This window comes from Urocitellus parryii, chromosome 4 (assembly GCF_045843805.1).
Source record: "Urocitellus parryii isolate mUroPar1 chromosome 4, mUroPar1.hap1, whole genome shotgun sequence".
In the NCBI taxonomy this organism is placed as follows: domain Eukaryota; kingdom Metazoa; phylum Chordata; class Mammalia; order Rodentia; family Sciuridae; genus Urocitellus; species Urocitellus parryii.
In genome coordinates this window covers 6,032,462-6,055,103 of record NC_135534.1, presented here as the reverse complement: position 1 = coordinate 6,055,103, position 22,642 = coordinate 6,032,462, and the positions used below count along the sequence as shown (strand labels likewise).

Sequence of the window (22,642 nt, the reverse complement as noted above, 5' to 3'; positions counted from 1 at the left end):
TTTCCCCAGAATGCCAGACTTAACGTACTCTCTGCCTGAACCCATCTCCATTGGGATGTGTCGCAGACACTTCAAATCCAACATGTCTAAAACTGAACTGTTGATTCCCCACCCTTTCTCACATCCTTCCCATCTTACTAATGGAAACTCTGTTCTTCCATTCACCTACTCCAAAACCTGGGCAGTTATCCTTGGTTCTTGTCCTTCAAGATCAGCAAGTTAAGATCAGTAAGCCCTGTCAGTTCTCCCTTCAAAATGCAGAATCTGGCCACTTCTTACCAGCTCTACCTCTCTACCCTGGTCAGATCACTGGCACCTCTCACCAGGCCGACTCCAGCAGCCTCCTGAATGTCTTGGTACCGGTCTTCTTCCAGCTCTACTGTCTGTTCTCCACCCACACTGCAGTCATAAGTTCAATGATTTCATTGCTTAAACCCCTCCAGTGATCTCCCCCTCACTCAGAATAAAATCCAGATTTCTCTTCATGGCCTGCAAGGATTCATGGGACTGTCCTGTCATCTGTCTGGCCTCATTCCTCATTCCCCTCCCTTCAGTGCAGGTGATACCAGCATTCATAATATTCCTTGAACAAAGCTGGAAATGCTCCTGCCATGGGAGCTTTCTACTTGTTGTTCTGGAACACTAACACAGCTACTAGACTTGTCTCTTACTGCCACTAGTTCTCTCAAATGCCACCTTGCCAGAGACCTTTGCTGCTCAACCCCTCCAAATAGCTTCCCTGGCATTCTGGCCCCCCACCCCACCCTAAATTGCTTACCACCATCATAATTAATTTCCACATTTGTTTTGTCTGTCTCTTTAGCATCAGTAACATCCACAGGGACCTTTGGTGCCTGGCACATAGTAAGGGCTTAGCATCTGGGCAGGGTGTTGCGGGAGGTGTCGATTCTTGCGACTAAAGCACTTCAGGATCACTCCAGGGGAGCATAAGAGACAGAAATATCTTTTTCTTTGGGGGTGCTATGACGGCTCCTCTGACCTTAAGGGTCCAAAGAAAGAGAGCGCGCAGGTGTGCACATGCTGACCCCTTTTATTGAGAAGAAGCCATTCAAATGAGGTAAGGGGTCAGGTTTCAAGGGGCTGAGTCTAGCTTCATGATGTCTGCTGTCAGCAGGTTGACTGACATCTAGGAGGGCCACACCCAAGAGTAAGAGAAGGGGACACATAAAGGGCGTTTCCACGGAACATTCTATCCCAAACAGGACAAGGGGTAATATCACAAAGGAACAGGTGAGCGTAGCTAGATCCCTGGGGATGTAGGAAGGCACACCCATGCACGAAGACACATTTGCGTTTCTTCTGCCCTCAAGATCGGGGCTACCGTCTTCAGTTACTTAAGCAACCAGAGCACAGGGTGACTGACAGGGCCACACCAATCAGGAGGGGAAGCAAACCTTGGTTACATGCTATGTACATGCTATGTCGGCCTCCCACAGCAGGGGACATGGTGTGAATTGGAAGAGTCTGTTGCATGTGGTCCCTGGTCTCTACACCATTTACCTGCTATATGCTTTTGGGCACCTGAGCCACATCCCAACCCTTTTTTTGTACTTTTTTTAAATTTAGGGACAGGATCTCACTGAGTTGCTTAGCACCTCACTTTTGCTGAGGCTGGCTTTGAACTCACGATTCTCCTGCCTCAGCCTCCCAAGCTGCTGGGATTACAGGCATGTGCCATTGCACCCAACTCTGAACCTCTTTGAGTTTCAGATCCCCTCTCTGTAAAAATCTACTGGAAGATTTTTTAGGAAAATTAAAGATAATACATTTAGGGCTGGGGATGTGGCTCAAGCGGTAGTGCGCTTGCCTGGCATGCATGCGGCCCGGGTTCGATCCTCAGCACCACATACAAAGATGCTGTGTCCACCGAAAAACTAAAAAATAAGTATTAAAATTCTCTCTCTCTCTCAAAAAAAAAAAAGGAAAAAAATGATCTCTTGTTCTCTCCATAAAAAAAAAAAGATAATACATTTAAATTACTTGAGACATTGTCCATGTTCCATAACATGGACGTTAAAAAGGCTCTTAGTTGGGGCTGGGGTTGTGGCTCAGTGGTATAGCGCTTGTCTAGAATGTGTGAGGCCCTGGGTTCAATCCTTAGCACCACATAAAAATAAACAAATGAAATAAAGGCATTGTGTCCATCTACAACTTAAAAAAAAAAAAAAAAAAGGCTCTTAGTCTCTCAAGGCCTGTTTCCAAGGAGTGAATATGCCATCTCTGTCCACACCAGGACGGTAATGTGAAAGTAATGCCATATGAGAGTTTACTGATTCCCTTCTCCATGTCGTGCCCTGACCCAGAGTCCCCTAAGCATTGTTCCTAGCTCCAGTCAGCTCCCTCCCAAAGCTTCTCAGATGGTCATGTCCTGCAAGTTGAGACTTGTCTCAGCCCTGCTTTGGATGTAGATAGTCCCCAGATACAGGAAGAAGAGATGCTTTCTGGGCATATGTAGATCTCTCTGGACCTTATGATCCATGGCTTGCATGGATCCTACTCTGGTCAAGTGCCCATGTTTGCATGGTGGTCAACACTGGCAGAGTAGGTGTTCAGCAAGCACTTCTGGCAAGTTTTCCCTGGCTGTTTAGAGAAGGTGACTATAGAGTTGTTTTCCTGTGTACCAGCAGGGGGCACTAGAGGTTGCTCAGCTCTAGTGGAGGTTCTGAGTCTGTCAGGAAAAGGAAAGGTGCTGGCTGTCCTGCCTAACTAGCAGGGGACTGCCATCTAAAGCAAGGCCACAGTGGGGACTAGTGGTTAGAATTCAGACTCATTGTTCTTTATTATAAGCATTGGTGAACCCCTTGTCCTGTGAGCTCAACCAGTTCCTGCTCTGAGCTTTCCAGCCTGCAATGGGAGTCCATCTTCACCTCCTGCTGCATCCACCTGCACCTGGCTGTGCACAAGACTGCAATGCCTTAGTTTAGGAAGAGTATGGCAGGCATTGTAAGGCCATGGCCAGGTCCTTGTCCCCAGAGGCCACTTTACATCTAGGAGGTGCTCTGCTTCAGCTGTGTAGGTTTTCACAGGGGGCTGTAGGCACCTATTGGTTAGAGGTGCTGAGCCATGGAGACCTCCAGACTTGCTTGGCCTGACAAATGTTCTTCTACAGCAGGGCTGGGCTCAGCAGCAGCAACTGATTGTCACTTCTCTTCTGAAGTTCTCAGCTAGCAGGAGTGCCAAGGACAGGAGGGCCTAGGTAGTATCTCAAAGGGGATAGAGATGCCAGAGGCTGTGGAAGATAGGGTGGGAGGGGGGAGGGAGTCAGTTAAGTCCCTTAATGTGACTTCACCAGCTCCAATCATTGGTCATTGTTTTTAGTCCCTTTGTACTAAATAGATTGTTCTTTGGACCTGGGTGCCTCCTACCCACCCCCTGCCATTAGCTCATAGGGATTAGGATTATTAAAGTAACCTGTCTTCCTGAGCCAGGCACCTTGGAGACCCTTTTTGCCTACTCAGCAAGTACCTCCAAGCCCACATCCATTTCTCCCTCAGGTCAGGGGAGAGAAGGCCTGGAGAAGGCCCTGCCTCCCCTGAAAGCCCTCTTGGCCTATCCTAACCTGCACTGGAAGCGGGGGTCTCCTGGGTGGGTCTTCAGCACCTCACGCACTGCTGGGGGAGGCTCCAAGCCCATCTGCTCTGCCCGAAGCCAGCGCTGCAGCCTTGTGATCCCTGCCAGGGTGGGAAGAAGACTCAGTGGGTTCAAGGGGGTAAGAAGAGTCCAGGCTAGAGAAGACACTGTGTAGGGTTTGTCTTGAGAGCCTGTGCGCCCCCCCCACACACACACCATTCTCAGGAGACAGTGTCCAAGAGGCAGGCAGATACTTGTATTATTTCCCAGACCTGGGTGACAGGACCAGCTCCAAGATGCGCTCTGTGGGCTGGGATGGGTGGCGAGTGGGACTCTCACCTGTGCAGGGCCCATACTGCCAGGCCAAGTCAAACTGCCTCAGCAGCTCCAGCTCCGCTGCCTCCTCGCTGGGGGACTGGGCCTCCTCCCCTGCAACGACAGGCTGCTCCTCAGGCCTGCCCAGGCCTTTGTCCTGCCCCTGGCCTTACAGCTGTACCACTGTTCCTGGCTCTGTCCCCACCCCCTTAACTCTGCCATCCCGCGGCCAGACCTTGGGTCGGACGGAAGTAGAGAACGGGCTAGCTTCCCCTTCAGTCTGTCCCCCGCCACAGTCCTCCAGCCCCCCACACCTCAGAGACCTAGTTCTGGTGCCAGCTCCCCCTTGCTGTGCCCAGCGGGCCCCTCCTTCCTCTTCACAACAGGGTAGGAGTCAGTGACGAGCCGCTTCCGGCCCATGGCGGCCACCCAGGCAGGCGGAGAAGGAGGCGACTGCAGGGGAGAAGAGATGGGCCAGCGGGCGCGCAAGAGACAGCTGCTGAGAGTGTGAGAGAGATGGGGCCAGAGAGAGATGGGCCAGCGACGGGCAGACAAGATGACCCAGACAAGCAGAGAGAGGAAGTCGCCCGATTCCAGAGAATGACGCCTGTACCCCACCCCCACAAGCTTGCAAACATCAGAGATCCAAGCCAATGGTAGGCCGCCTCTTTGGGGCGGGGTCCTGGCTCTAGCCAATGGCAGGCAGCACAGGGCCAGGGGCGGGCCAGCTGTTGCAGCTGTGTTCTGCCGGAGGTGGGGTTAGGCCAGGGTGGGGGACCTGTCAAGATGCCCCAGACTTCACCACCTCCTCCTGCCCCCCATTGGTCTACATGGTCCCCAGGGACATACGGAGCGTTATCCTCAGCCTTTCACTTCCCGTTTTTCCTTCCTAGGCAAATGTTCTTTTCAGCCTCATTAATCCCCGTGGCCGGTTTTTAACTCCCTTGAGCCCAGCTGGAACCTTCACTCTGGCCCCTGGGCCACTGAGTGCTGGGCAGACCGGAGGTCCAGAGAGAGCTAATCCAGCCTCCTTCTCGGCTTCCACCCCACCCTCATCTCGCCCATTGACTGGCTGGAGAAGACCATGGGTCCCAAAGTCTTTCTCAGAGTTTGCATCCAAAGATACTGCCTGCTTCTAGCCAGGCAACTGACTTGCCAGATCTCCTGGGTTCCCACAGTCTGCCCTGCCTGCCTTACTAGTCAGAAGATTCCATACCAAACAAAGGACCACAGCAGGGATCTATCCCCCTCTCACGTGTTTGGATCCTCAGTTCATTGGCAAAATCCGCCCTATTTCTCACAACAATGTGCATGTGAACAGAAAATAAGAGCAATGACCTAACTCTCATATTGCATTTACCATGCATCAAGTACTGTTCTAAGCAAATCTCCATGTATTAACTGAAAATAGGTGTCAATTTTTGTGTGTGTGTGTGTGTGTGTGTGGTACTGGGGATTTTATTTTATTTATTGGGTACTAGGGATTGAACCCAAGGTCTCACTAAGTTGCTGAGGCTGTCCTTGAACTTGGGATCCTACTGATTCAGCCTTCTGAGTCTCTCTGATATTACAGGCATGAGGCACCACACCCAGCTTCAAAATATTTTTTTGAGAGAGAGAGAGAGAGAATATGAATTTTTTAATATTTATTTCTCAGCTTTCGGCGGACACAACATCTTTGTTTGTATGTGGTGCTGAGGATCGAACCCGGGCTGCATGCATGCCAGGCGAGCACGCTACCGCTTGAGCCACATCCCCAGCCCTCAAAATATTTTTTGAAGTAGGAATTATGATCACTGTTGTTAGTAACAGGTATTGTGGGCCTCAATCAAACCACTGGCCCTCCCTACACTCCAGGAGCTCACAGGCTTGCAGGAGAGAAGGGATGTACAGCTGTCAATGTGACACAGTAATTCTCAACAGAGGAGAGGGGAAGGGCGTGTCAGAGCTGTTAGGACCACAGGGATAAATAGTTTTGGAAGGCCTCCTGGAGGAGGTGGGCTGTTGTAAACAGTGTCTCAGTTCTCCACCCATGACCTTTGTCTCTTGGTCTCCTGTCTGCTGACTCACAGCTACTCCCACCTCCCCCTCACCAACTTCCTGGCAGCAGGCAAAAGTGCTGGCCAGTGGGAGTCTGGGAACCAGCACTGGGACTGGTCCAGCACTAATCACCCTCTGGAGATCCCATCCGGTTCTTGCTTCCAGTGGTCAAGGGCTGATGCTTGCTCAGAGTCCTCTGCTTTCCTCCTTCCTAGTGCTCTGGGAACTGGGTTAAAAGGCGGGCTGGGCCCCCACTACACATGGGACAGAGATAATGTTCTGAGAGGAGACCACCAGAAAAGGGGAGGAGGAGCAGGATATGCCTTCAAGGGGTTCTTCCTGCCTGGCTATCTTCCTTGAAGAGATGAGGAAGAAGGGACTGGGTGCACTGGGCAGAACTAGAGGGCCCTTCCTTGCCTTGTTTGGGCTGGGCCAGGTCTAGTCCCTGACCTGCTTCATAGACTAAGTGGGTCCCACATCCAGGGCAGGGGCCCAGCTGCTGGTGGGGAGAGCAGCAGGGAGGCCCAGGCTGGGAAGGGCATAGATATAAGGTAATCCCAGGCTCTGGGACTGACAACCCCCAGGCTGGGCCTCTCAGCAAGGGGCTCCTGGGCTGTTCCCTGAGATGTGTGGCTCCCACCTCCTGAGTTCACAAAGCCCTAAGGGAATAGGGCGCCATGGGTGGGGCGGACCCCTCCTCATTCCTGGTCCCTCCCACCCCTGAAAGCTGATAGCCGTGGGGCCTGCCACCGCCCAGGGAGCGTGAAATGGGGTGTGCCGCTGGGCGGCCACAGCAGCTCCCACTGCTGCCTGGGCCTATTCCCTTCTCTCCTTTGGCAGCCTCTGGCATCCTGACCTGCTCTATGGATACTCAGCTGTCCTGCCTACTGTCTCCAGCTCTGTCTGGCTCAGGCCTGGCTGTCCTCTGCCACCTGGCCTGGAATGTCTCCCATGATCTTCAGCACCCCAGGCCCCAGTAGGAGAAAGTAGAGTGGTCAGCCCAACTGTAGGACCCTTGGACTGGTCTTCTGGCCTATGGATGAGGGAACTGTCCCCCAAGCAGCATTCCCTCCCCTCCTAGTCAGATGGCAGTGGGATTGAGTCCTAAGGCAGGCATTGGCATTCAGAGAATTTAGAACTACCTTCTGACCCAATGGCATCCTTCCCCCACTGACTAAGATGTGCTACCTGCCCAGCTTTAGGTCATTTCCTCCTTTATTCTTCTTCCTCCTGTCCCATCTTCCCTAGAACCCCTGCCCCTACTCAGGCAGCTTCCTGGGCCTATCCCCAAACTCCTGTCCTTGCCTGTTAAAATTCAGTCCTCATGCTGATGGCCAGGTCAGGGGTCTGAAGAGGGAGGTGCTAAGTTCTCCTTTAGTGAATGTCCTGAGGCCCTAGCACAGGTTCCCTGTGATAGCCCTGACACCCAGAGGCTAGTGATGAGACTAGCAAGAGTTATCTTTGCATCTTGGGAACACTGAAGGCCCTTGCTTCAGGGCCAAGACCAAAGTCCCAGGGAACCTAGGAGAGCAAGGAATTGGGAATTGGGAGGGAAGCCCAGTGCCTTCCAGAGGGCCAAGGCTCACTACTGACCACTTCAGGAGAGGGGGATTAGGACTGGCTTAGCTCAGACCATGTGGCAGGATGGTGGGCCTCAGTGCTGCAATAATGTCCATGCCAGAGAGCCCCTTCTCTGGGTTACAGTGGGGCTTGAGAAGAGAGTCAGGTAATGGGGGTGGAGGGAGGAGAGTAGCTGCCTGGAGCTCAGTGCGGTGTGGAGTATTGATCAGTTTTCCCTTCTCCCCAGCACTCCCCTTCCTCAGGCCCTGAAGTGGAAATCATGCCAGCTTAGGAGATTCTGGGCAGACAGAGGAACACCCAAAATCATATCCTGGCCCCATTCCTTACCCTGTGGGCCAAATTGTTTCAGGAGCTCCTTCTAGTCCCTCACCATCCTCCCAAACACCCCTCATCTCCCTGGTCCAGGTCCTGGGACTTAGTGGGTTTAAGGGGCAGATCTTGGGGAAGGAAAATGCTCATGTGGGTCTCTGATGTCTCTTCTGCCTCACCCCACCCTCCACATCTCTTCTGGTCATTTCCCCCTTTCACTTTGGTCATCCTAGCTCTGGAGAAATTCTGGGGAGATTTGAAAAGGGGCCCCTCTGGCTATTTCTCACCTTGGCCACCAGGTGTCAGACTTTGTCTAGCTGGGAAGATGGTCCTAATTAATGGGTCCAATCCCTGCCCCCCCCCCCAATCAGACAAGACTTGGAGGTTGGGGCAAGTTGGGGAGGAACCTGGAAGTGACCTCTGAACTAGCTAGGCTGAGGACTGGAACTGTGGCTCAAAATCTTGCTCACAGTTAATTTCTCATTGCCCCTTCTACCACCCCATGGACAAGGGCTTTGTCCCCTGCCTGGAAATCCAGGTACCAGATGAGTCAGGGAGCCTAAGAATTTAAGGGACATTTTGTGGTTCCAGAGGAGAAGGGGGTGCTGAAAGAATAGGGCACCCAACCAGGCTTGAGTCACTTCTCCTTGCACTCTAGGCTAAAGGAGACCGAGAGCCTCTGTCTACACACTATGTGTTGAGTGTGTGTAAGATGGGTTATTGAATGAGCCCCTTGCTTAGAGAGGGGGCCCTAAGTCCTCGATGTTGGGTCAACCTGTAAAAGCAGGAAGCTGGCAGGGTCTCATGATTTGCCACCTCTCATCAAAGCCTCCTCTGTACCCACTCCTACCCTCCTGTAAGTTGCCTTCTGTCCCAAGTGACAGTTCCCTCTCTTGTGCTTATTTTCTCAGAACACAAGCACATTTCCAAGCACTGAAGATGACAATGAGCCTGGTGCAGTGGTGCACACTTATGATCCCAGCCACTCTGGAAGCTGAGGCAAGAGGATTGCCAAGTTCAAGGCCAGCCTTAGCATCATCAAGTTTCTGTCTCAAGACAAAAAAAAAAAAAAATATATATATATATAGATAGATAGATAGATAGATAGATAGATAGATAGATAGGCTGGGTGCTGTGGCGCATGCCTGTAATCCTAGCAGCTCCAGAGGACAAGTTCAAAGCCAGCTTCAGCAACTTAGTGAGACCCTAAGCAACTTAGCAAGACCTTGTCTTAAAGTAAACTATTAAAAGGGCTGGGGATGTGGCTCAGTGGTTAATTGCCCCTGGGTTTGATCCCTGGTACGAAAAAATAAAAAATAAGTAAAAAATATAAAAGGCTTGGGATTAGCTCAGTAATAGAATGCCCCTGAGTTCAGCCACCCATACTGCCAAAAAAGATGACAGGTTTTTAATCCATTTATGCATTTTAATCCATTTATATTTCTCTCCCTAGCCTTACTGAGAATATAAGGACTTCTAGAGATAGTTCCCCTACTCCCATGACACTGCAGAGCCCAAAGTAGTCTGGATTTGTATATTGGTCTCTGGAAACCTGGGCTCAACTCTAAGGCCTTACTTAGGAAATGGAACCTGAATAACCAAAGAAAACTCATCAGCACTCCCAAAGCAGCCAAGCACAGAGAACCAATGTCACATCCTAAGAAGACACTGATAACCTATCATCTGCCATGTGCTTCTGTCCCATGATGATGACATTTTCACAAGAGGCCCTGTGGGACTGAACATGGTGCCAAAACCCAAAGGAGGGGCCCATAGCCCCTGTCGTCATGTTTAAGAGCTATTTGGGAAAGAGTTCCAGAACTCCAGTTCTGAAGTGCCCTTCTACCCCCACCCACCTGCATCCGTCCCTGTCCCCATGGAGCTCTGCATGGGCATGAGTGAACTTAGCACTCCCCACAAGGCATGCATCTACTGACTGTTCCTTGCTTCTGTTTCCCTCTGCTGTCCATCCCACCCGCACTGTGTGGCTCAGAGGCTCATAGCCACTCAACAGTATGGTTTTTAGCATGCGAAAGTCCCTTGCCCCTTGATTCTCTACCATCCCTGCCTTGCCAGTCCTCAGACTTGGAAACCCTTTATACTCTATTCCCACCTCGGGCCATCTCTGTCTTAGTAGGAAATGTTATAATTCATGCAGAATGGGCACATGACAAAGAGGTATCTTCTGAGATCACCTGGCTCTTCTATATGGGTGCCTAGCAAGGCTTTGGATTCTTCTCTGGTTTTCTTTGATGCACCTCCCAGATCTTTCCACACTTCTCCTCACTCAGCAGTGACATGTTTAGATTTCTTCTGTTTAAAAACAATCATCACAAAACAACCCTGCCTCAATCTTATCCCTGTACCACTAAACTCTGAGGGAATATATTTACCCACTCTGTTTTCTTCTCACAGTAGTATTCTTTTTGTCTCACAATTTGGTGTCCGCCTCTCACCTGATCTTTCTCAGGTCACTTGTGACTTCTAACTGCCAAAGCCAGTAGATCTTTCTCTACATTCTTCTCTCAGTTTCCCTGGAGCATCTGAGACTGTTCATCAGCTGTCTCCTTCAAACTCTTCTCTCAACTTCTAAAACACTCCTGAACACTCTTTAAAATCAGTTGAAATGAAATTATTAAGAATTTAGCCAGGTATGGGGGCTCCTGCCTGTGATCCCAGCAACTTGGGAGGCTGAGACTAGAGCATTACAAGTTTGAGGCCAGCATCAGCAACAGGGAGAGACCCTGACTCAAAAAGAAAAGGACTGAGGATGTAGCTCAGTGGTAAAGCATCTCTGGGTACAATATCCAGTATCAAAGAAAATTTTAAAAATGAAATTCACAGGATGGTAGGATGTGAGTTCTCTGGGGATGGGACACCCACCTCTCTCTCCATCTGTCTCTAACTTACTGCTTTGCACATTGCAGCTGCAGCACATTGGTTTTTCTGTATGGGGACAGAATGGCACAGATCCCCTCTTCTTTCTGTCTTTGTAGGCTGGGGACGGGGCCTGCAAGTGCCCTGGCCATGCATAGGCAGGTGTCATTGCCCGTAGAGGTAGAACATGTTTCACATGCACCAGTTGGCATCCAGTAGAGGCTGGCTGGCCCACTAGCAGGTCCAGTAGCTCCTGCACCAGCATTCTGACCTCGCTTTTCTTTGGTGACTCATGCACTTATGGGAACCTCCTCCTCTGTGTTGCGAATGAGTGCTTTTGTGTCTTATTATTTCAAGGAAGCTAAACTTTCCTTCCCAAGTAGATTGCAAGTTCTATAACAGCAGGAGCCAAGTTAGGTCTTCAAATTCTTTTGGCTTTCTTTTATCAGGACAGTGAAAGGCAGGTAATTAGAGCTTTAAAAATTTGTCAGCTGATGGACATTACCAATTTCCTTGCTTAACACACTGTTTCCAGGAGGCCCTTATGAAATATCCGTGTATTACCTGGAAGCAATTAACCCATTAGTTTACCCAGTGGCTCTTAACTAAAGGGTCATGGCATAGCGACATATCTCACATAATCTAATTTCTACAATTGCTGCTGCTACAACCTTTATTCTTTGTTACCCTTTCTAACAATCTCATAAAATATTTAACTATTCCCATTTTATAGATGGAGACCAGAGACAGAAAGCTTTTATTTATCTAAAGTCATTCAGCTGGGAGGCTGTGAAATGGAGTTAACATAGTTTACCCCTTGAATAGCATCTGTCCCATTTTCCCTCAGTTCAATAGAAGTTTTCTTTCCCACAATATGAGAAAGGAACAGAGTCACAGCTGAAAGTTGTGAATTGGCCATAGTCCATCACCCTCTCAAGGAGATAGATAAAGGGTGTTGAGGTGAGGGCCCCATCAGACAGCCACTGGCAGGGGTCCTGGGGACTGAATGCCCAAGAGTGGCTGGGGAGAACCCCAGAGGGGCACATGAACAGCTGTGCTCATCAAGTGCAGGAGGGGCCAGAGGGGAGACATGCACAAAGCATGTCCAGAGGGAAAGCAGACTGGGCAAAGGCAGAAGGACAAAAAGCAACAAGTGACAGTTCTCTAGGAGCACCAAGACACCACAGAGCTGGGAGCAGGAGGAGACAGACCCAAGTTGTGTGTCTTTGCCCTGGAGCTAGAGGGAGGAAAGTCGCCTCCTCAAGCCCCACTTACCTCCACTGGGAAAAGGGGACAATGGAAGCCAGGGTAGGTGGGGCCCAGAGAGCCCACAGGGTGCCCCAGGAGGACCAGGAAAGCAAAAAGACTGAGTTCTGGGGCAAGCATTTTATTTGTTAATACAAGAATAGAAATTCTGCAATAAATATAATCTAATAAATAACATCTCCAAATAAATAAATATTAATACCACAAACTTAGAGTCATGAGTGGGTAGGGCTGGGGGGCAGGGCCTGGGGAGCTGTCCCCATTCCCTGCAATGCTACTGCAATGTAAACTTTCAGGAAACCCTGTGGCTGTGGCCGTGGCCGCCCTCCCAGCCTGGGCAACCACAGACACCCTGGGAAAGGGCAGAGAGGAGGCAACGTGATGCCGGCAGGGAAACTCGAGGCGAGGTCCTGACGTTCAGCGCAGCTTCGTTTGCCACCCTATGCCACTGATTACCTGGGTGACTACCCCGCTTTCGGAATTACCTCTTCTGGTTTTTAGGCCACCTCCAGTGCAGACCCCACCCCTTCCATTTTTCATTCCATCTCTTCTTGTTTAGAGGTGTCGCCTGTTTCCTGAACTGAATGTGGAGTTATGGGGTGGGAGAGCGACACCAGCCAAGAGGCTTCACTCCAGAAAGGCACATGCTACAGTGGCCCCTACTCCTGCCTTCAAATGAGGGGCTGGAGGGCACTGGCAGGTGATGGCAGCAAGCAATAGGTGGTGAGAGCCTTTGCCCTCACTTGAGCCATTCAGCTCCCTTGAACACAACCTCCATGGAAACAGAATGGCCCCTGACACATTTCTTCTCCAGACCCATAGGACTCGCGGAGCTGGGCAGAGGACAGGACGTACCACACCCCCACCCAAGGCCTGGAGGACCAGAGATCCCACCATCTGTCTCCTGGCTCAACAAGTGTTGGCATACAGCTTTCTCTTACCCAGAGTGGGAGCAGAGCTTGAAGGGGCAGAGGGGAAAAGAGGAGGTGTAAGGGTCAGAGATCAGAAGCCATGGGCCTCCAGGTGCAGGGTGACTGCAGCTGCCGGAGGCTGCATCTTCTTCTTAAGCCGGTTGAAGTCCTTGGCTGAGCGCCACAGCCAGGTCTGCAGCTCCTTCAGCAGCCAGAAGTCGTCCATCTTCTGGAGGAAGTCGCTGTGGGCAGGGCCAGGGGCCCAGGTGGGCTCAGTCCCCGGCAGAGGCTGGGGCAGTGGGTAGCCCAGAGAGGCCATGACGCCTGCAATGCTGCCCAGCAGGCCCTGGAGGCTGGTACAGAAGTGGGCCAGGCTGCGGCGCAGCTCTGCTGTGGCAGCCTGACGGTTGAGGCCACGCAAGTAACACAGGAGGTGGCTGTAGGCCTCGTAGTTCTGGGTCAACCGCAATTTGTCATTGAGGCTTCGCCACACTTCCAAGTTGACAGTGGCCCTAGGCAGAGTCTCTGCCCCCAGCCGAGGTGGGTTGAAGTCAGGCTCGTTGAAGGGGGGCCCCAGGTAGTTCAGCTGTGGAAAGGAGAGGGCGATGGGGAAGGAGGCGAGCAGAGCAGGAGAGCACTGCCCCCATAGTCTATTTCTCCTGTTCCCTGACACTGGCCCTGTCTCCATACTAGTCCTTGCTGTTCATGGGCATCCCCTAAGTTTCTTCAACAGGAATGTCATCTGCATGGAGGTGACAGCTGAAGCAGTGGGGTGATGAACTCTTCTACAAAGAGGTAGAAAGAGAAAACCACGCAGGCGCCACTCAGGAAGGACGTGCTGATCAGCTGAGAGGGCAGACCTCGGGAGAGTGCCACCACAGGGCAGGGAGAGAGGAAGAAGAGCCACGAGGAGCCAGGAGGCCAGGCTGCAGAGGCAGAGTTGGCCAGGAGAGTGCAGAGGCCAAGGAGAGGAGTTCAAGAAGGCAGCAGTGTTCCGCAGAGCGGCTGCAAAACAGCAAGGAGAGAGCCTTAGAGAATGCCGCTGGGTTTGGCGAGAAGAAGATGCCTGACGACCTGGAGAGAACTGTTGCCGCGGCCTGGAAGCCAGATTGCAGGGGGTTAAGGAGTGAGTGGGTGGAGAGGAAGTGGAGGCAGAGGGTGTAGACCACTCCTTCGAGAAATTTGGCAGGGGAAGCCAGGAGAGAAAAGGGGTCGGGAATTAGAGGAGGTAGCAGAGCCCAGCAAAGGTTTTCTACACAGGGAAACTGGAGAGAGCTGAGCCAAGGTTGAAGGCAGAGGGACTGCTGGCATCAGAGCTCCTCTTTGACGTTCCTGTTCCCCCCAGCCTAAGGAATAGGGGACAGAAGGGTACTCACCAGTGCCCCAAGGCAGGGTTCAGTTGCTAGGAACAGGGCTACAGAAGGAAGAAACTGAGGCAGTCTCTAGAGGGGACAGGAAAGGCATGGAAGACAGTATAGTCTAGGGAAGAGGGCAAAGCCCTTGCCAACCCTCTGGGGAATGGCCTGGGGCCCAGGGAAGGGGATGCAGGAGATATGTAACTGGGAGGGAAAGAGAGAAGAGGGGCGAGGCCTGGGATAGGCAAGGGCCCAGGGGGAGGTTCACACGCTGACAAGCACAGAGACAAACTAATTTCCTCGGTGTATCCTGGGGCTGGAGCCAGCTCCCCCGCCACCCTCCTCCCTTTTCCTTCCCTGGCTCCAGAGTAGGGTCTGGGATGTGGAAGAGGAACACGGGAAGAGGGGGCTGGTTCCCCATGGTCCCCGGCTCCTCCAATTCTCCTTCCTTCTCTCCTGGGCTCTCTGAACACCTCTGGACCACCCCAAAGTCCTTACAGCATAATTGCCCTCCACACCCTGAACCCCCTGCCATTACTGGCCTGGGTTCTCTGCAACCCCTTTCTCCCATGATTCCCCCTAGGAGGCCTGGCTAGGATGGGAGAGGCAGACAGAGGGAGGCCCATGGGTCCAGAGCAGCAGGGCCCCAGGTCTGGGGGCAGAAGAGAGTTTAAACACAGGCCTGGGAGGTGGGGCCCCTCCATCCCCACCCAGCCCCGCCCGTGCAAGAGACACCACAACACGGTGTAAACAGAGGAGACTTCCCCGGCCCCCAGGGGAAGGCGGGCGGCTGGGCTGGCAGCCAGTGGGGCAATGGGCCAAGGCGGGTGCAAGGCCTGCCCACATGCCTAGTCCTGGGGCCAGGGATGGGGAGGGGGGGCACCTAAGAGGGAAGGGCAGGAGATAGGCCAACTTAGGGAGACTGCTTAGAGCCAAAGGGCCCCTCCTCATCACCCAGTCACTCAACAGGACCCCGCCACTATCAGCTCTCTTCCCCCAACTCCTCTGCTCACTCTTTGCCCAATGCCCAGACTCCTAAGCTGGATACTCACGTAGGTCCCAGCCAAGCTGCGGAGTTGGTGCTCCAGATAGCGGGTGAGGTCATAAGTTTTCTGGATGGAGGGGCCGGGCCCTGGGTCTCCTGTGCGATTGAGAGCTGGCACTGCAGGGAGGTGCCAGAGCACCGTGCACAGGCAAGCTAACATCCCCCACGAGTCCCCTGTGGACAGGATAGGCAAGAAGCATGAGGGTGGGCCAAGCCCAAGTGTGGAGGCAGCTGGCAGTCCCTCAGGTGTCTATCCCCACCCTAGGCTGGGAGCAGGGGTGAAGGTGAGACACCAGATGGGATGAAGGATGGGCAAGGGAGGTGTATGTGAGGACAAGTACATGGCATTTGTACGTCTATCAGTAGATACTTGAGAGTATATCTGTATCAGCCGAGGAAGTCTTAGGCAGTGTGTGACCGTGTGCATGCCAACGTGTGTGTATGTGCGTCGTGGGCTGGACCAAGCTTAGGGACTCCAGGCCAGTGTGCTAGGGTTCCAGTTGCACCTTATCCTCCTCTCCAAGTCCCCTGGTCCCCTTGCAGCTTGAAGGGAACTGAGGAGTGGCAAATGGCACATGTCAGCACTGCAAGCCATCGTCAGCCAGGCCTGCTAGAAGAGTGAGTAGGTAGAGGTAGGGTGACACCACCATGGTCAGGCTGAAGGACACAAGGCTGACTTAATGCAGTCAGTGGTGGGTGTATTAGGATATGGTTCCTGGGTGGTGGGTGCTAGGATGAAGTTAAATTGAGGGAGATTTAGCATCCATCCCCTTTAGGACGAGTGGCAGTGTGGGGGGTCTGCCCATTCTTGTCTAGGGTGTTGGAGGTGGAACACAAAGGGGAGAGGTATGTATTTGATGAGTGGGGTTGTCAGCTAAAGATGCTAGAAGTTTAGAATGCCAGTCCAGAGGCCTGGGGTCTGTACTGTGAAGAGGGCTGGTGGCTTTGGGGAAAACTTGATTTTCCAGGCTCTTAGGTGAGGTCCAAGCTCAGGACTCAGTGTGCATCTGAGCTAGGATGGGGGTGGTGGTGGATATAATTGGTTTGGGCTGGAGTAGGTTTAAAGACTAGGTTACTTTTAATGCTTCAGATTAGTTTAGACTTGGGATTTGGTTGATTGAGTGTGGTTGAGGTTTGAGTCCAGCAGTGGGATGTGGTTAGGTTTGGGCAGGCAGACGGTTAGCTGGGGCTAAGGTTTATGAATTTGTTGATTTAGATGTCAGATGGGGCAACACTTGGCATGTCACAAAGGGTAGGTCTCGTTTGGGTTTTAAGCTTGGATAGGTATGAGGTCAAGTTGTTTCTTTTCTCTAGTTTATATTTTATACTTCCAATTTTTTCTATAATGACATGTTTCTTTGATAGAAATAAGTTGGATAGGTTTAACAATTTGACTGCAGTCAGGATAGGGTTTGGAGTTAGGAAAGAATGAAGACTAGATTAGGTTTAGACATTAGTTAGTCATAATAACTGGGTCTTTTAGCCCTTAGAGGGGGTTACTATCAAGGATGTTATAAAGTGTCTCAGAGAGTACAGGGGACAGGTGGGGACTTTTGCAGTGGCCCAGCCAGTCAGTATGGACTATCATATGCTTGAATGGCTGGCTTTACTGATGGGTGGTCGGAGCAGGGGTGCCTCCTATCCACAGGGACTGCTCTTTTGAGTGAAGGACTCCTGGTGTGAGGGTACCTGTGCATGTGCCCACTGTATTTTAGGACAGAGAGCAGGGTGGGGCACCAACTCCACTTTCCTCTCCTACCTGTAGCTTGAATGCACCTTCCTCAGTCCTTCTTTCCATTTAGCTCTTGTCTGGCCTGATTCCTTCCTAGTCTTTCATCTTCATATCTCAAGAAGACTCCAGGCCCTTCTATGCACAAAGCCCTGGGCAGTCCTCAGCCCAGATCTCTGGCTGAGTCCCTTCCAGAACCCTATGGGTTAGTTTTGGAGATTTTGGAGATTGAAGACCTGCTGAGAGGGACAGTGGCCCTTCCGTCTTGAGATAGCTTTCAGGATGACAAATCTGGCCTTGCTTGAAGTTAGTGGCAATGCCAAAGTTCCACTGACGCAGGAATTGCCTCAACGGCCAGAGTTCTGGGACTGGGCTGTCCCGGTGGCAGAGAAGTGTGGTCAGAAGCCCTGGGCCTGTTTCTTCCTCCCTTCTTGGGCCTTGGGGGACATCCCTGGGGGGACCAGCTCCCTATACAAGGACAGCAGGGGGAAAAGCCTTTGGATAAACAAGAGCTAAGTCATCTGGGCAGAAAAACGGCTCATGAAATTAAACAGACAGGGCCGGTGTTTCCAGGAATATTTCAGTTCTGAGGTAACTCTGTCACTGCAGGCTGGGGGCTGGGGGGACAGGGGAGAACAGAAGGAGCTGACTGACCAGGCCAGAGAGAAGTAGAAAAGAAGGAAGGAGTCTCAGGAATCAGGAGGCCTGGAGAGGAGAAAGGCAGGTGAAGTTCAGAGTTCTGCCTCCTACTGTGACACCTTGCACACTGGGCAAGATGTGCCCATATCTCAGGCAGCAAAGCAGAAAGTTGCCTGACGCAGAGAATACCTGAGTTCGTTGTGAATACTGGAGCCCAGAGCAGCTCCGGCTCCCCTGTGTTTCTGGGTGGCAGCACCCAATGAGTCTCTGGAGCCCCCACCTACCCTCCTCTCTGGCTCAGAGTGTACAGGTGAACCCCACCATGGGGCCATATCTTGGCCCCCTCCCCCAGTCCTACCCCCACTGCCGGCCTCTGCTCTGCCTCTGGCTGCTGCCCACTGATTGTTTACATCCCGTCTTCTCCTTGTGTTTATAAATCCGGCTGAGCACGTGAGGAGCTAATGAGTGCAGCTCACGTTTCCTGCTGCAGCCCCCCCATCCTGGCCCCCTCCGGGGCCAGCCCCTAATTCCATCCAGATCCCTGGGCCCTGGGAACGAGGCCCCCCCTCATGAACACACACACTGTCAGCCCATGCAAGCGCAGGGCCATCCCGACACACTGCACAGGCACACCACAGTGTACTTGTCTTCAGCCAGCTGTCCCTTGCTCCCTGGCCTATGCCCCAGGCTAACAGTACTTAGTGGCAGGGATGTCCAGGGTGGTTGGGTGGAGACTGCACCGGGAATTGGTGAATAAGAGCTGTAAGCTCTAAACGTTGATGTTGGGAGGCTTTGGAGAGTTCCAGAACTCTACATGAGGAAAGGCCCTGAGTGACCTTGGGGAGGGGGGAAGGGGTAGAGTAGCCTAGGAGGTAGTGTGTACACAGTGGCGTGAGATCCATGCACAGGACTAGGAAACTGCCCTGGAGGCTGCCTCCTGACCTGCCTGCACAGGGCAAAGCCCACAGAAACCTAGCTTTCTCCGTCTTCTGAGCTGGCTGCCCTCTCCCTAGTTCCCTTTCTCCTGGGCCGCTGAGAAGTGGCAGGGAGAGTGAGGACACAGGGGTCTGGAACTCAGGAGACCTAGCTTTGCCATGAACCCATCTGGTGACCATAGGCTTGCACAAGGATGTGGCACCATGCATGCTAAAGGTCCTCCCAGCTGGAACATGGGGCTCCATCTCTGCTGTCCTCTCCAACATCCCCTCGTGTCCTTCTCTTCCAGTCCAAATGACAGAAAAAGCCAAGGTCCAGGGAAAGAAATAGGGCGGGCAGGCTGCTGCCTTTTGAAGTAAGGCACCAAGACAGGAACTGGGCTTTGGTTGGAGGGAGAGGGTACCTGACTGCCACAAGAGGGCCCTGGGTGTACTCAGGGAGAGTCAGAGTGAAGTGTGTGTGTGTGGGGGGGGGGGGGGGCTGAGAAGCCAGCTGAAACCAGAGGGGGAAGAAGTGAAGTAAATAGTCCAGGGCAAGTGTGTGGGTGAGCTGGAAAGGGTGTTGTTATCAAGAGGGTGCAGGAGGGTTTGGGAGGGGCCAGAGAGCAGCAGGAGCCAGGGTGTGAACCAGCAGGTGGGATTGTGGGCAGGAATGTGAAGTGTCAGGAATCAGTAGCTGGTAGTGTAGGGGTAGTGTACACCAGTGTGAATGGGACAGGAGTGCAGGTCTGTGGTGGAGGGGAGGAGATATTGCTCCAGTTAGTAGAGATTTCTGGACTGCCCAGTGACAGTTGCTGCCATCTCTTGCCAGTTTCCTCCCCTGGCTGAATGTGTGGCTCCAGGTCAGCCAGTGTATCTAGTCTGTTAGAATATGAACCTGTGTCCCATCGGAGGGGCATTTAAAGCCCAGAGATGTCCCTGGATCAGAGTCCCAGGGAGAGGTGTCCCCTGCCCTCACCCTCAGCCTCTCTCTAAGGCTCAGACTTCCCCTGCCATGCCCCCACCGCGTGTCTCCCCTTCCTCTACTGACAGCCCCTTCCCAATCCTGGGCCCTGAACAGGACACAGGAGGTCCTCTGGGATTGGAGTTCTGTAGGGAGGACTCCTGGAGCTCAGTATGGAGCTGCTGGAAAAGAATGCAGGAGGGTAGAAATGAGGGGACTCTGGCAAGGCCATGCAAACCTACGATTTGCTTCGAGGGGCAGGGCCAGGGAACTGTGCGGCGGTGGCCGCTCGCTGGCCCTCCCTCCTCGGGGGTGACCTCTCCTTCCCGGACCCCTCCCGGAGGCTGTGGTGCCTTCCCCTTGTGTGGCCCCGGCGCCCCCGGCCCCGCCCCCTGCCCGCTCCCGCCCGGTGGCTCTCCACCCGGCGGCGGGGGCGGGGGCGGGGTCCCGGGCGCCCGGCTCCGGGGCTCGGCCCCGGCCGCTGCCCTTTCCCGCGCGTCAACTCCCTGCCCTGCCCGCTCTCCTTCCGCCGGCCGCTGGGCGAGCGGCCGCTGCCGACAGAGCTCGCGGCTGCCGGACCGGTGACGGACTTTTTCCTGCTGGGTCCAGCCGGGCTGCGCCCCCCCCCCCGCAGTAATCACTCCCAGGCCGGCGGGCCGAGGCTCGCTGCCGCCGGCCAACCAGCCGCCTGGCCCCTACCTGCCGCCGGCTCCGGGGCCGTGGGCAGCGTGGAGGGCTGCGGCCGCGCAGCGCGCAGCAAGGAAGCCGCGAATCCCGCGGCCCGGCCCGCTCGGCCCGGCCCAGCCAGGCTGGCTCTGCCCTCCGCCCTCCGCTCCTCTCGCCCGCCCGCCTTCCCTCCCGCCCGCCTTCCCCTCCCGGCGGTCCGGGGAGGGAGAGCGGCCCGGCCCGAGGTGTCGGCCTCCCCTCGCCTCCCGCCGGCCCGGCCTCGAGCTCCCCTGCCTCGCCCTCCCTCTTCCTCTCCCCGGCCCCCTCCCCTCGCGCCGCGTCTCCCCCCGCAGCCTCGCTGCTCGCCTCGGACTCGCTCGCCCCGACTTTTGCGCGGGGCTCTCTGTCCGCGGTTCCGTGGGACCCCGCCTCTCTGGGGCTCCAGGTTACCGCCTCCCCAGGTCGGCGGGTCGTCCGGGCTCCCCGTCGCGCTCCCCGCCACCTCCTGCCCGGCCGACCGGACTCCAGGAATGCCGCGTCCCCGCCCGGCCCCTCTCGAGGGCGCCCAGCCGTGCCTCCCCCGGCCCGAGCCCTGCTCCCCGGCCGGGCCCCGGCGTGGGGCTCCCCGGGGGCGGGAGGAGGACGGGAACCGGATCTCGCGGCGGCGGGGCGGGGGCGGGGGCCGGGGCCTCGGACGCCTGGCTCCTACCTGCTCGGAGGTCCATGGGGCTGGGGGCCGGGCCGGCCGGGCGCGGCTCCTCTCCCAGAGGCTGGCGGAGTGGGAGGGCGAGCCGCGGCTCCGGCGAAGCTTTAATAATCCCATCCGCCAGGCCCACTCGCAGGTTTTTTTCGCTCGGTTTCGGATTTTTTTTTTTTTTCGGTGTGGGACATTCTGCAAACTTTTTTTTTTTTTTCTGACGTGTAAAGCTGTAACCACAAATTGTAGCAGCCCTCCCCGGGGTGGGGGGAGGCGGGGGAGGAGGGAAGGGAGGGCTTCTGGGGCTCCTCTCCCTCCCACAACACTGAGGGGGGGTGAGGTGAGGCGAGGCTGCGGCGGTACCACCCTGGGCCTCCTGGGGGAGGGGGCTGGGAGGGCATCGGTCCGTCTGCAGACACCGAGAACCAGGGGCGGGAGCCTGCCTGGATGTGGGCTTCTCCCTCGGACTCCGCCTGGGGACGCCTGCCCCCTGCCTCCTGCCCTGTTTGGGTTCCCTGCGCCCACCCTACCTCTGCCTCCTCATCTCTAACCTTCCCTCCCCCTTCCCCTTGAGTAAATGCAATGACACATTCTCCCAAATGCCAGCGAACTGGCCTCAAAGCAAGTGATGGTGTTTTTCCTGCTGCCCTTTGTCTGGGCTGACCGCCCCCCTTGCCTATTGTCCCGCTGCTTGTCCCATTTCCAAAAGCTGGAGCTCTGTGAGGCGCCAGAGGCTGGGGCAGGTGACTAACCAGCTCACAATGCCCCCTGAGGGGGAGGAAGGGGGCACGAGGGCCCACTGCCCAGCTTCTCTTTTTAGTTCACAAGGTTCTTCATTCTTCTTCCCAGTGACCAGGGAGAGGGCACATGGGTGGGGGATTTGTAATTCATTAATCAGCACGAGGCACCGGACCAGTTTCAACACCAGAGGCTTCGCTGGTGACTCAGCGAGAATGCGAAGATTCAAGGCCACGGACAGAGCGAGCATCCCGATTGTAAAACACTTCCCCATTGAGACATTTGGCACCCTCCTTCCTTTGGGGTTTTGGGCTGTTGGTTTTTCCGGTGGTGAGGTAGGTTTGGCTGTGGAGTGCTCTCCCTCCTTCCTCCCCTCCGGTCTGGGTTGGGACTTTGCTGGGCTGGAGACCTCGGGGACCCATAAGACCAAACCCTCCCAAGAGGGTCTCTCTTCCTCCCCCTTCCTCCCTCTCCAAACTGTTGCCAGGAAGAGTGACCTTGTGCAGAGGAAACAGCTGTCATCTGGGGCTTGTACACAGCCCCACTTTGTGATTTGTCTTGGGGGACAGTCATTGGGTCCTCAAGCCTTGGGTGTCCTGGAAGCAGCATACCACCAATTAAATCATTTGGTAATAAGTTGCTTTGTTGTACCTGTTGTTTCAAAGGGGGAGAGGCGGATGGCAGCAGACCTGGAAGGTAATGCTCCCTCTGGAGTGGCACCATACCTTCATCCCCTACTCCTGCCTATGCCCCTAAGAGGGTACTCTGCCAGTCCACCACAGCCCCTCCAGCCTGTGGGTCAGAGTAGGCATCATGGTCATGGCCAGTTCCCAGGACAGCTCTTGTCTTTTCTGTACTGGAGAACTGGGTGGGGGGGTGGGGGGGTGGGGAAGAAGTTTGTTTTCAATTACCTCACTGGAGTGGGACAGACTTTGTTGTTGGGTTGTTCTCTTTTTTTTCCCCTCTCTCTCTCTTTCTTTCTCTCCTTTCTTTCATTCTCTCTTC

The 22,642-nt window shown here is 54.2% G+C and overlaps 2 protein-coding genes across 2 annotated transcripts; both read right to left on the bottom strand.

The window, feature by feature from the left end:
- Positions 1-2,775: 2,775 nt before the first annotated feature.
- Pold4 (DNA polymerase delta 4, accessory subunit) lies at positions 2,776-4,498 on the bottom strand. Its single transcript, XM_026396512.2, has 4 exons — positions 4,230-4,498; positions 3,931-4,020; positions 3,581-3,692; positions 2,776-3,250 (listed from the first exon to the last, which is right to left on the bottom strand). The coding sequence occupies exons 1-4, from the start codon at positions 4,324-4,326 to the stop codon at positions 3,226-3,228; spliced, it is 324 nt and encodes a 107-aa protein (XP_026252297.1). The 5' UTR covers positions 4,327-4,498; the 3' UTR covers positions 2,776-3,225.
- Positions 4,499-12,675: 8,177 nt separating this feature from the next.
- Positions 12,676-15,450, bottom strand: Clcf1 (cardiotrophin like cytokine factor 1). Its single transcript, XM_026396604.2, has 2 exons — positions 15,298-15,450; positions 12,676-13,476 (listed from the first exon to the last, which is right to left on the bottom strand). The coding sequence occupies exons 1-2, from the start codon at positions 15,448-15,450 to the stop codon at positions 12,982-12,984; spliced, it is 648 nt and encodes a 215-aa protein (XP_026252389.2). The 3' UTR covers positions 12,676-12,981.
- Positions 15,451-22,642: the final 7,192 nt, after the last annotated feature.

Bases quoted from the DNA above. Each gene is read 5' to 3' on its own strand.
- Pold4 (XM_026396512.2), bottom strand. From the start codon at position 4,326: ATGGGCCGGAAGCGGCTCGTCACTGACTCCTACCCTGTTGTGAAGAGG. The intron at 4,021-4,229 runs GTCTCTGAGGTG...CTGTCGTTGCAG, and splicing joins GGAGCTGGCACCAGAACTAG to GGGAGGAGGCCCAGTCCCCC. The intron at 3,251-3,580 runs GTTAGGATAGGC...TATCTTCCACAG, and splicing joins GACCCCCGCTTCCAGTGCAG to CCTCTGGCATCTCTATCCCC.
- Clcf1 (XM_026396604.2), bottom strand. From the start codon at position 15,450: ATGTTAGCTTGCCTGTGCACGGTGCTCTGGCACCTCCCTGCAGTGCCA. The intron at 13,477-15,297 runs GTGAGTATCCAG...TCCTTTCCACAG, and splicing joins GCAGCTTGGCTGGGACCTAC to CTGAACTACCTGGGGCCCCC.